The sequence below is a fragment of the Aphelocoma coerulescens genome, chromosome 2, assembly GCF_041296385.1.
Source record: "Aphelocoma coerulescens isolate FSJ_1873_10779 chromosome 2, UR_Acoe_1.0, whole genome shotgun sequence".
Taxonomy (NCBI): Eukaryota; Metazoa; Chordata; class Aves; order Passeriformes; family Corvidae; genus Aphelocoma; species Aphelocoma coerulescens.
The window spans coordinates 73,800,875-73,814,113 of NC_091015.1; the positions used below are offsets into that span (position 1 = coordinate 73,800,875).

The 13,239-nt window shown below is 43.0% G+C and overlaps 1 protein-coding gene across 5 annotated transcripts in view; it reads left to right on the top strand.

The window, feature by feature from the left end:
• The first annotated feature begins 3,509 nt into the window (after nt 1–3,509).
• The window catches only part of KIF13A (kinesin family member 13A), a 104,654-nt gene continuing 94,924 nt past the window's right edge, over nt 3,510–13,239 (top strand). For 2 of the 5 annotated variants that reach the window (XM_069008020.1, XM_069008022.1), the window contains exons 1-2: nt 3,511–3,925; nt 4,152–4,242. In XM_069008020.1, coding sequence (XP_068864121.1) covers nt 3,871–3,925; nt 4,152–4,242 — 146 coding nt within the window. In that variant the 5' untranslated portion in view covers nt 3,511–3,870. Of the gene's footprint in view, nt 3,926–4,151; nt 4,243–13,239 lie in introns of all 5 variants that reach the window. The other 3 variants (XM_069008023.1, XM_069008024.1, XM_069008025.1) reach the window with 2 other exon arrangements.

The following is a 13,239-nucleotide window of genomic DNA, read 5'->3' on the forward strand; positions in this document are numbered from 1 at the left end:
TTATTAACCTTAAAAATATCTGTTGGTTTTATTATACAGTGTTTGTTCATTTTACCTCTTTCTGACTGGATGATGCTGGAATGTATTTGGGTTCAAAACAGAATTTGTTTTCTCTGTTAATTCAATTTTTAAAAAATACTCAGTAAAATTTTGGAAACACAAATAAAACTTTTATTTTGGTCAGTCTTATAAAATACACTCCTTGGGTTAAATTTTGTAGTAAAACCTTCATTGTAAGCATCTCTTGGATTTCAGGTGCTATAAAATTAAACACTTTGTCTTTATCACTTTCAACAGCAAAAGAATAGCACTGCTCTCACTGCTGCCAGCTCCTCCTCCTCTCTGGCTCCTGTGACACAAGATGAAGTCAGATGTGCCAGTGACAGCATGCATCAGTCAGGCACAGTAAGGTATGTGGTGGGGATGCTGCTGACAAGATGGATATTCTTGGCAGGCTCCATGACATTTCTCTTTGCCCTTTGCTGAGAAGGGAGGTCACTGGAACACCAACAGGGCTTCAGGCATCAACCTGGATTCACACCATCGCTCCCCCATTTCCATGCCATGAAGCAGAGCAATTGATCCTCCTGCTCAGAATATGTGGGAAGACATAGGCGTGCCTTCACATCAAATCCCATTACCGGTGTTATGCCTTGGGAAGATGAGGAGCATTTGGAACTTCCCACCAGACCAAAGGAAGCAGCAATGTTTTCTTTATGCTCTTTGTTGAACTGTGGATCAATGGGCAAATGTACAGAAATGCTCTAAGGCAAGAAAGAAGAATGAAACAGATGGAAAACAAGAAACAGACAAAAGATTCAAGCCTGGCCATAGTAAAACTCCAAAATTCCTATTGACTGCAGTAGTACAGAGCCAGAATAAAATAGAGGGTGGAGGAAAACAGGGAGAGGAAAGGGAAATCAGGGAAGGATTGCTCCGGATGATTTTGTTCCCATGTTTCCATATGAGTTCCCCTCACCCACCATCAGCCTCCACTTTCTCCAGTTCTCATCTTTCCTCATTGCTGAAGCAGTAAGCTGTCATTTCTCATCCAGTATCTACCATCCATCCATCAGCATGTCTGGGATAGCTAGCAGCTAATTCCGATGGGTTAGTGACCCATCAGTATCCCTTGCCAGTTCCCACGGGGCATGTAAACTGATCAAGCTAACAAATTCTGACAGGTGAGAGACATTCATCCACAGTTGCTACCAGTAGCAAAGACAGAGATGTAAAGGGTTCCATATGGTATTCAATGGGGAGATACAATGCCAGAAGAGAAATGTTGTGTCGGCCTGAATTCACAGATTGCTCTTTGAACTACCTAATGATCTCATGGGGCCTCTATAATATGACCCTATTCCTATCCTGCCCTAATGGCAAAGGTGTAGGCGAGACCAGAAATATGTTCTACTGTAAGCATGCTGCTCAATAGGTGTGGTCAGGTCATGGTACAAATGTTGCCAAAAGCCCTTTCTCGAGAGGGCAGAAAAACCTGGTGGAACCAAGACAACATTTTTGGCAGCTGTTTCTCAGGGTACATGGATGTGAATGAAAGAGTAGAAATCCCGTTCTCAACTACATAACACTAGAATAAATCAGAATTTCACAAGAAGTGAACAGTTACAGTCTGAGTTAGAACAAACTAGGTCGCATCTGCCTTTTCAAACAGTTTTGCATGGCTAGCTTTCTGTACCTGCAAGTGGTGGAACAAAATTCACATGCCTATACCAGACATTCGTAAAAATTTCTTCCCAAGACTCTTCCCACAGCCAAAATTATAGTCAATCTCATAAAGACTCCCTTTAGTTTCTCTTCAGCTAATGTAATTGTTTTTATTTAATCTTGCAATGATGTAGTTTTTCCACTAAGAGGTGGAAAATTGAGACGGAAGGGAGTATTTTCCCTTCCATCTGTTGGCTGTCTTCTTTTTCCCAGCAGTGTCCAAGTTTCACAGAACAACTCCCTTTTTGCACAGCCGTTTCAGACCTCATGCCTTGTCTTGAGCCAGCACTTACTTTGACCTGGGTTCTTAGTCTACAGCAGTAAATAGAATGTCTCGTGTCAGCATCACTCCTTTTCTTTACTCGTTGGGCCACATGCTTATGTTGCATTTCATAATGAACTTCATTCCTTATGCCTGCTTCTACAGGCAAGAAGTCCATGTGCACCAGCTACTTCTGCTGACGTTCTCCAGATGCCCAGCTCTATTTGGTAACTTTTCTCTTTTGCTGTGCTAAGTACATGTCTCGTTTCCTTTCAGCATTCCTGCAAGTTGTGGCCATTTGGGGCAGCCAGGCCTCCTCCAGAAACATTCCTCTCAGTCACTTTGCAAGGCTCTTCTGGTTGGTGTGCTGGCAGCAGGGAAGGGGTTGATCTTCTAAGCCTCCCTCCATTGTTTCCACCTCTGTTTGAAAGGTCTGCTCTTTCTCAGTGCAGCTATCTATTCATCATTGGTTATTTAGCCCATTCTCCCTACAGTGGTTTAGCCCCAGAGTAGACAGAATAATCCCATTTAGGTTTGATCCTGATCCTGTCTTCTGTAAAGAAAATGTTACAGACATCGCTGTTTTGCACTGGGATTCCTGCCAGTTAGCTGCATCGATAATAAGGATTGATTCTTTGGAAGATCTTTTGCTGAAGCTAAGGAAACACTTCTAGGGAGAAAAGGTTTTAAAGGACACTTCGAAAAGAGGCCAATTGCATTTTAAGCTAAAAATCTTTCTTGGCTTGCCCACTGGAAGCTCAGCCATCCTTGGAGCTCTCGGCTGCTGGATAAAGCACCACTGTTTGTAACACTTTCCCCCAATACTGAACTGGCCACTGGTAAATGCACACTACCCTGTCCTGCGGCGTTTGAGCTGGCACTCGTCAGTGGTGGCCCATCGCTGTTTGGAACAGCGGGACAGCGCGAGTGGCCCCGGCTCTTCGCAGGTAGCCCTTCATAGTCAAGGAGGTGACGTGCAGGCTGGAGCCCGAGTTGGGCTCCTTGCTCCATCACCTCGAGGTGCTGCATCGCTTCCAGGCCTCCACGCACGTTGCACCCAGGTCATCCATACTGTGCCAGAACCGCGCCAGGCAGCTCGTTGTTTTCTAATGGAGCGTTGTGCATATTTTGTCAAAAAACATCCCCTGGCGCCACGACATTTTTTTCCGTGGCAGATTGTGGCTTTCCCTTTCCTTGCCACAAGGCAACATGGTGTATAGTCGGGCAAGCCGGTGTCTCTGTGGTGGCGGCGTACACCTGCACGAGGCAGGTGGCTGTCGGGCAGGGCCGGCGGACGCAGCCCACTCCCGTAGCATCCCGCTCCCGCCAGCGTCGCCTTCCCGCGCAACGCGCATCCCTCCGCGCGTGCTCCCTGGGAAGCAGCGGCTGGCCGAGGATGGGGCGGGGGGAGAGGGAGTCTCCCCACGCCCCCGGTGCCGAAGGCGCTCGGATGTTTCCGTCGCTTTCCGGCGGCGCCGCCACCGCCTTTCCCCGCCCTCTCGCCGCCTGCCTGGGCGCCCGCACTCCCGGCGGCGCGGCGGGAGGAGGCGGCGGCGGCGGAGGAGGAGGAAGATGGCGGTGGGGATTGGCAGGGAGGCGGCGGCGGCAGCGGTTCTGCGAAGGAGCCCATCGGCAGCCAGCGCCGGCGCGGACCGCGGCTGAGCAAGGAGGCGGCTGGGGCTGCGCCACCACCGCCCTCCCCGGCGCCGGACCCTCCTCCTCCTCCTCTCCTTCCCTCCCTCCCTCCCTCTGTCGCCTTCCCCGCCTGCCCCGGCCCTCCGCCCTCGCGCCCGGCCCGGCATGGACGCTGGTGCTCCGCCGTGTCGCTGCCGCCGCCGGCGCTGAGCGGGGCCGCCCGCCCGCCGCTCCCGGGAGCGGGGAAGATGTCGGACACCAAGGTGAAAGTTGCCGTCAGGGTCCGGCCCATGAGCAGGAGAGGTAACCGGGGTCTGGGGGCACCTCGGGGCGGGGGCGGCACCGGGGCGCGGCGTCCCCCCGCGTTCTGCCCGGGCTGGCGGGAGGACGAGCCCCCTCGCCTGCCCCCCGCCGCCCTGCCCCCTCGCTCCTGGGGCAGCCAGGGGGGGCCGAGCTGCCCCGGCGGGCCGGGAGAAGGGGGGTGCGCTCGCTCGCCTTGGCTACAGCCCCCCGCCGTGTCTCCTTGCAGAGCTGGACCTGAATACCAAGTGCATCGTGGAGATGGAAGGGAACCAGACTGTGCTTCACCCGCCGCCTTCCAACGCCAAGCAGGGAGAAAGGTAAAACCCCGAGTCGCCGTGCCCTGAGTGAAAGCCCAGCCCCGGTTCCTCCGCCTCGCTCTCGCAGACGCCTCGCCTGCCTTTGTCAGGGCAGCGGTGGGGTCCCCAGGGTGTCGCTCGGTGCTTTTCGGGGCTGCGGTGGGAGGGAGAGGGCGAGAGGCGAGCGCTGAGCGGGGCTGCTGCGTTGGGCTTGCATCCATGGGAAGTAAGGATCGGTTCTTTACCTGGCTTCCTGGGGGAGTCGGAGGTACCCAATGTGGAGACAGAAGATCTCTGTTAGTCTCCCAGGTTCAGAAGTTGATTCTTGATTGACTGCTCAAAAAAATAAAGTGTGGAGTAGGTAATGACTTAAGCTGTGTGTGCTGTTTTCAGAAATTTCCCTTGAGTGTAGGCTGTTAACAACTTGGTGTAACCTGTGGGGGAACAAGAAACGGAATCTGATTTTTATGCTAGGGATGGATGGTTTTTTTATATAACTTTGTTTACTAGTTTTTAACCTATTTGCATTTGAAAAGGCTGTAATTGCTAGATCCTTTATTAGTTCGGTGTTGTTCTGTGAAGTAGCCTATGAGAATATGCTAAAATAATTTTGAAATCTGGCATTTAGTTGTGATGCCCCAGTAAAGAATACCCTTGGAAATAATCCAAAATACCAATGCACTAGACTGTAAAAATAGATCAGAACAGGAAAAGATTTCTTTCCTTTGAGGGAGTGTGGGGAAAGATGGGGAGGTGCAAGGGGAATAGTTATGCTGTATTCTTATCTGCTCGGTTACCTGTTGACTGCTCAAGTTCAGTTGACCTCTTAAATGCATTTAATGCCAAGGATTGAGAAATCATTTGAGTGGGTATGGAGATTTTCAGCCTAGCACCTTTCCAGTACTTAAGCCTTTTTAAAAAATACTTTTGATTCAGTTCGTTAATAATTATGACAAAAACTGTGGTGTGAGAATATTTTTTTTTTGCAAAGGCAGAGTGTCATACTTTTACTGCTTTCCAGCAAAAAAAGTTGAGACCTTTTCTATTTTTGCATGTCTAAGGTGTGAAGGTGCTTCTCATGTTAACCCACATACTAGAATATAGGTGTAATCACACCAGTTTATTTTAAATCTAGCTGGCATTGTCTTCAGAACTATTGTTGTGGCTAAAGTGCTGGCCTGCATCTTGAAAGATATGTGCTTGTTTCCTGCTTCTTTCGTCGATCTTTGTGTGATCTTCTGTAAGTTGTGCTGCATCTCTGGGTCTTAGCATCTCATCTGTGAAATGGAAATTTTGGGGGTTTTAAAAAACTATTCTGTTTTGGAATGTATGGGGGGTTTTATCAATAAACAGGAGCTTGTTGAAATGTATATATAGTTTCTATCACAACAGTGCTATAAAAAGAATAACGAACTCTTCAGAGTGAGTTGAATTGACAGGTATGAAACATAAAATACACATAGAGTTTATAAAGCAAAACCAGAATTAAGATTTAAAAAGCACTATTTTAATAGACTTGAGAGACTAAGGCAGTTTAATGAGGAGCCCCTAATGTGGGAATTTTGCTTGTGCACATTGGCCCACAGGTGTTCAGTGAGACTGTGCAGTGACTGTCTTTTGAGAGCTTATGTGTCTTGTGTTTATCAGGCTTTAATATCTATAAAATATATAAATTCTCTTGGTGGGAACTGGCTTCTGTTTCTACGTCAAGAGCCTTATGGGTGAGCTGTGACGCTTGTGTGCGACCACACCGTCGGCAGCTGTGTTGGCAAGGGATAGCTGTCCTGCTTGCAGCGCAGTGTGAGGCTGGAATTTGGCTGGCTGCTAACTTGTGTGTTTGAAACAACTGCCAGATGTGTTATTGGAAAGAACTGTCAGAAATACTGATCAGAAGTAGGTCTCATTAGTGCAAACAGATAGTTGGGGTGCCTGCTTAATGGCAGACCTTGCATGTAATCTGTCAAGATGCCTAATGGGCTTTCTAGCGCCTCATGAACATCCTTACATTTCCTTCAGTGCTAAACTGCTGGTTTATATATTTTACTCATATAAATAGTTTAATTTCTCATGATGAGAAATGGATTCTGTTCTTCTATGTGTACCCACCATAAAATGTCTGTATAAACTGGCCCTGAACTGCTGAGTAGCTGCTGCTTGTACTTGGATTGATGCCTTGGCAGGGTTAGAGATGTCAAACGGATTTTTGGTTTTCTTTGTGTAGCTTGTTTTTATATAGCTTAACTGGATTTTTCTTTCAGAACAACCATGTCGTTGCAAAAATGATTTAATTTGTTAGGGTGATTAATTGGTCTTTCTCTAGTCTATGCATTATTTTAATATTTTGTTTAGTCTTACCTTTCCCTTTTTACATTTTATCTTTTTATATGGAAATTTCCCTTTTTCTAGCTGAATGGAAGTACAAGTTTGTGCTGCATTTTGGAATAAGAATAAGTAGCCTTCTAAAGCAAATTTGGTTTCCAGGGCTGCTTTTTTTAATTCAGCTGAAGCCAAGAGACTATAGGGTGTAGGAAGTAGAATTCAGGACCATACTCTTTATTTGCTTTGTTCTCTCAGTTATAATTTAAAAGGTACTGACAGAATTTTCTGAAGTAAAATTAGGTAAATCTTTAATAATTATAAAATTTGCTCTCAGAAGAACATCCAAAGTTAGGAAAATCAGATTTTACTAGCTTTGCCTATGCTGTAAGGAGTTTTTGAATTAAATTGAAATTCAGTTGCATTATTTTAATTAGTTTCTAGGCATTATTAAGTATAGTTCTGAAGAATTTTAGATGGGCAAGTAATGCTAGTTTTACAAGTGATGTAAAAGGCCTAAAATCCCAGACAGTGCTGTCATTTGTCCAACTTTCATTATTGTATTAGAGTAAAGTTACACCATAAATTAGAGCGGGATTCTGACTGCACCTCCTAACTCCTAGACCACACAACACTCGCACCGTAACAAACACAGCTACAAAATAGTAATTGTTATTAAATGCAAGTGTTCTGTCTTTTTATAGGCAGCAGGCCTGCTGTTGCCCACAGGCACATGACTTCCAGTGTTCTAAACTAATGAAGGAGGAAAACCAGAACGTAGTAAAACTGAACAGTCTGAGTCTGAAAGGCACAGGAAAATCTTTATCAACTGAAATAATAGGAGACAGAGTTCAAAAAGGAACGGTTTTCATTAGCTGCTATCAGGTATAATCTCTGATGCTGGCAGAGTTTCTGGAAGTTCGTTGTTGGACTCATACCTTTAACCCTTGTTTTGCTTTTACTGGTAGCATTAGTTTCCTTTATATCTGCTGAAGTGTGCTTGTGTGTTCTTTTAATTACCTCTCCTGTCTCTCAGCCATTTCCTTCCCAAACCAATATAGATTTCCATTTTTTCCCAAGAAGAAAGTTTGTGGGAGCTCTGATTTTTTTTTTTTTTCCCTGTCTTCACCTGGGAACCTTAATTTCCTTTCTCAAAGTACTCTCTCTCTTCACAGAAAAAAAAAAACCCCTATTCTAACTTACTGTCTTTCAGAAATGGTTATTATGTTTCAAAGTCAATTGAATCCTTCTGTCCTGCTATAAATGTTTGTATTTGGTTGTTGGCAACAAGGTGCCATATTAAAATGTAACTATAAGATAATTAGAGTATGGAGTCGCAGACAATCTTGCAAAATGAATAATTTTTTACAATGGAGATTTCACATCTCTATGTCTACTAAAGATCTGACTTTACATTATGGATGTTACTTTTCAGTAGGACAAATGAGGTCTTGCTGCGTTGGTTCCTCCTCTGTTTCTGATTGTTAAAATATGCTTTCCTTCTTTCCTTCCTTTCCTTTCAGCTACCCTTTTTAACACATAGGATCTGAAAAGTTTTATTTTGGCTCCCTGATAACAGTTCTTCATGACATGATTTTTCCTTTAGTAAGCAAAATATTTGTCTTGACAGAAATAAACAAGGAACCATGGAGACACTAGAACCGAAATGCTATTTCATCTGTAGTTTTAACTGAAACACAAATTTGTTTATTGGGCAATTCATTCCATTAGAGTACAGTAGCCTGTTGCAAACTTTGCCTTAATAAAAATCTCGGAGCACAAAATAAGAAAGAAGTCCTCAGATTGTAGAGCTGAACTCAAAATCTCACTTTTTTCTGAAAGTGTCTTTCATGCCTGTCTTAACTCTTTAAAAAAACCCCAGCATGTTATGACTTGTTTGTTCTGTCCTCTTCCATCCTCATTTTGATAAGACTAAGTAGCACCAAATCCCAATTCTACTTAAAAAAACCCTCTTGTTATAGTGCTAAATTATTAAAGATTCCAGAATATATGGGGGCTTTTTTTATTGTTTGTTTTTTTTTTTTTTTTTTTTTTTTTTTTTGCATAGGTTTAAGCTCTTTAATAAAATAAATAGCTGGGAACAGATGTGTGTGTGTCTATCTAGTTTTTGTAGGTCATAATAGTTTCAAAGATTAATATCTGAAGCACAGATTTCATCCCTAGGCAGCTTGTCCTAAAACTCTTGTATCCAGAAAACAGCTGTTGCTCCTTCTGCTTTGGAGAAAGCATAGTTTTGGATGGTCTTTAGTACACGGTCCTTCCCTTGGTGGTTGTGGTACTTCATCATTTTTGGTACATTGCTTTGAGTAGCATCAGAGATGAGAGAAGAGCGCTGTTGGAGGCCTTTGGGATAGTGGTAAGTTTTTCGAACTGAGACTTCTGGAAGCTGAAACAGGACAGCTGCTAATTAGTTCTTTATCTGAAGGAATGACTGACAAGATCACGTCTTTGATGTGTGAACTTCAAATTATCACCTGTCAGAGGTGGATCATAAAATAGTAGAATGCGGCAACTTTTATCTTTGCAGGAAGTTGTAAAAGTAATCTGACTTTGACCTGTCTAACTTTCCTGTTAGACATCAGTGTTCAGGATGTGAACTGTTAGCTTTGAACCTTGGCAGAGGAGATGGATTTGAATTATGAAATGTGTAATTGGAAAATGTAATTTTGGGAGCTACTTTTGCATTGCTCTAATCCATTCATGCCTCAGATGTGACACTAGATGCAGTTCCTTGAAACTGTTGCTCTAAAATTCCATGTAATTTGGAACACAAGACACGAACTTGTAGTCCAAAATACTGTGTGACATGGTTCTTGGTTCTTCATGAGGTGACCTGAACTGTGAGTAAATGCAACATCCATTATTTTACCGTGCTTGCAAAATCCAGACGGCTGTTAGGACCTTGTGATTTGGTCTTTAAATGTGATTGCTAGAGGAAACTACTGTTGGAGGCTGTTGGGATTGTGGGTAAGCAGCCTGTAGTACTTAGCTGGCAAAATTTCAGAACAAAAATAGATAAAGTGTTTGAGGAGAAGGAAAACTGTTCTTAGAATGACCATGTTTAGGCAATCATTGCTTTGTAGCCATTCTCTACTTTTGGACTACTGAGTGTTATGTTCAAATATTTCTGAGTTGAGCACAGTCAAATGAGATTTAGCTTCAAACCTGTCCAGTTTTTCTGTTTTGCCGTGTTGGAAGGACCTAAGTTGTGGGATATGAAAATATGTGTAAAAAGATCAGTAGAACTTTAGATATGCTTAGTTTCTGTGTTTAGAAGGTACAGGTACCTATGCACATGTTTATTTCTGCAGCCAGGGGTGTTTTTGAGGTCTGGATTACTAGTCAATACACCTTGAATATGTTGTCTATTGAAATGAATTACAAATTTTTAAAAATTGTAGCTCTCTTAAAATGGAGATTTTTTTTTTCTTTCTCCTTTTTTGGGAGGATGTCAGGACTAAAGGAAAAGTTTTATTTGCACCTCCTTATCACCTTAGTGTAGAGGCAGCTGTCTTGTTTTGAAAACAAGATTCTCTGCTCTGTTATGCATCTAGTAGGTTTATTAAATGTGCACGTGGTAATACTTCTAATTTGCTGTTACTTTAATAGTTAAAAAACTTAGACTTAAATGATGCTTGTAAACATATTGTGACCCATGTGTGGGTTAGATTCAAGATACTTCAGGAAGTCCTTAAGAAGTCCTGGTGCTGCAGAACCTGAGCTCAGGGAGCAGCAGTGCACACCAGCTGCCCTTCTGTGCAGGTCTGTGTGCCGAGCAGAGCTGGGGTGTTAATCTTGGCACAAAATTTCAGGGACCAAGCAAATGCATTCTTGGTCTCATCAGGCCTGCAGGGCAGCATGTGCAGGCAGGCAGCTGCTGTTCAGGCATTCAACATGGTGGTACTTCTAGTAATAAGATTACAGCTAAATCTTTAAATTGACGAATGCACTTGTTGCTATTGTTTGAGACTTTATCAGATTTGAGCTCCTCTGTTCCTCTGGTGCAGACTGAGTAGTGGTGGCTGCCTCTGGCTGCACTGCCAGTGTTCCCTGCATGGACAGACTGTCCTTAATGATGGGAAAGTAGTGCAGTGCCTTTGCTTATTTGGTCCGCCCTGGGCATGGTTTGAATCTATTAATGGCAACAATTACTGCCCGCTGTAGCGAGATGCCAACTGCTGCAGCAGTGCTGTGCAGATGCTGTTGCTTAACTGAGTAATTTCTCTGGTTGTTTGGTATTTTGGGAGAATGTCTGTTACTGATGGTAGAGTGGAGAAGGCTCTTTAAGGAAGTATGAAAGTGTTGGCTGGAGACAGTGAGTACAGCCGACAGCGAAAAGGCCCATGCTGTGCAATGATGTGCACCACACAGGACTCAACTCTTGAGTTAACTTATGACCCAAAGCACCAAATTAACTAACAGTTGTGTCCTTGCCTGGAAGTAATGTTGCTGTGTGTTACCAGAGGCAGTACAAGGGCCGTAGGCTTGTCTAGCTAGTACCTGACTTCGTAGGTTGATCCAAAATTGGTCATCAGAGTTTGAGGGAGCTTCGGGTGATTGTATGTGTCTTTGTGGTTCTTATGTGTGAAGCTTGAGATGGGTGTTTGCTGGGGCGTGATGGAGGAGCTCAGTTAGTTATCTTAGAATATGAAGGTCAAACAGAAAAATGCCTTGCTGATGGGAGTTGAAAATCAATGACTTGAGCTCAAGATATCCATGTTGGTGAAGAGCAGGAGTTACACAAGCTGTTTTCAGTGCCAGAGGAGAGTGTCCCTTTACATAATTCCTCATTTCGGGTGAAAAGTGAATAAGTGGCTTTCTAATGCTGTTGTGCTTGGTTAGTGTTATCATCTGTAATTCTGGCCTTTATTTTTGATAGTTGCCTTCTAATATAAAAATAATAGTTTAAAAACCCAACTGCCAGCCATCAAAACAATTATAAATTCATAACCATATCCTAAGCTAGTATATTCTTTAGTCATCAGCCATACCCTTAATTTGGCATTCTGTTACATCCTAAATAGAGACTTTCTCAAGCACATACATGCTTATCAAATATTCCTACATCACCTTTGGATAATCTGAAGCTAGTGGCTTGTAAGGTGAAACTTTTTCAAGAGGAGGTAATTTGAATGTTCTGTCTCATTTCACTTGGATCATTATAGGGAAATCTGTGTAGTCCCCTCATGAAGCCCCTAATGGCTCATCATCCTGTAGTGACGTATTTGTTATTTAAGTGTTATAACTCATGGCAGAAATTTATACCGCAACTACTGTTTTGACAGATTAAGCCATGAATTTGTTTTGGTGCTTATTAATGGTACAGTGCTTATTCTGAGGTACATCAGTCAGCACAGCAGAAGAAAGGTGTGCCTGAAACATTTCTGGATGCTTGTGTTAGTGCATGGTAACTAGCATGGTTAATGATGATGCTGCAAATGGGTGCAGAGGCTCACTGTGGACTAGCAACAGGTCCTGCACTTACCTGTTTCTTAAAAACTAGTCTCTACTAAGCCTGTGCTGCTGCGTCTTCATGTTCAGTAACAGCATAGACAGCAGGCTAGTAGTGACTGACTTGGAGATTCATGGTGTCACCGCATCTTCTTTTTGCAGTGTGTATGTATATTCCAAGAATTTTAAGCATTTCATAAATGTGAATCAAAGCAGCTGCTGTGGCTGGAATGGCATGCTTATCTCTGCATGTACTTAGGAAGTACTGTTCCATATGTTTAAAAAAGTGCCAGGGTGCATTGTGAACTGTAAACTTTCTATAAAGTAACTTGATGCTTTGTTTTAAAAACACTTTGCTGAAAATGTCAACACTTGAATATTTTCCTCTGAATTTTTTTTGTATTAGAGAATATTTTAGGCTTACAAATGCAATGAAAAAATACACATCATATTTTATTTAATGAGCTTACATTTTCTTAATTTATTCCACAGTCTCTTTTTAAAAATAAGTGTTAATCCCAAGTAAATAGTGTACAAAAGCCTCTAGTCAAGAATAAATTTTCTTCTAGTGTAAGGCTTTAAAATTCTGAATCTGTCTGTTGAGCTTCTGCAATAATTTTTCTAGTGTTAAATGCTAGTATGTGGAGCTGTCTGTTTTGCTTAATAATTCTTACATGATGACAAGGAACAGCAGATCTTAGATAAGAAACTGGAGGATTTGATACTTCTTCTCATGTGGTTTCCACTTTCTGTCTGACTTAATGATTAAAATCGTGTCCAGTGTAGCTGAGGTGGCCTTTCACAAACTTGATTCTTTCAGAGCTGAAGCAAAAAGGATCATGTGAGGTGGAAGGGGTAATTTATCTGCCAAACAAATTGACTTGTATGGTTACTGGCACTGGCTGCAATGTAATTTTTAAAACTTAAGAGTTCTTATTCTTGTTGAATATTTACTTTAAGTTCAGTTTTACTTTTTGATTCAAAAACCCAGGCTTGTTTTACAGTTGATAAGCTTTAGCAAAAGGTGAATCAACAGAGCATTCCCATGGAGGCACAGAGCTGGTGGAAGTCTTCTTGTGGTAAAGCTGCTTTATGGCCCTGAATGAGCGGCATGTCCTGGTCTGGTTGGGAAAGTTTCTTTGTCAGCATCTGTCAGTGTGAGTTTTTTAGATATGCAGTGGGATGTGAGTCTGCAGTGCTCCAGACTTGTTTTGGCTCAGTAGTACCACC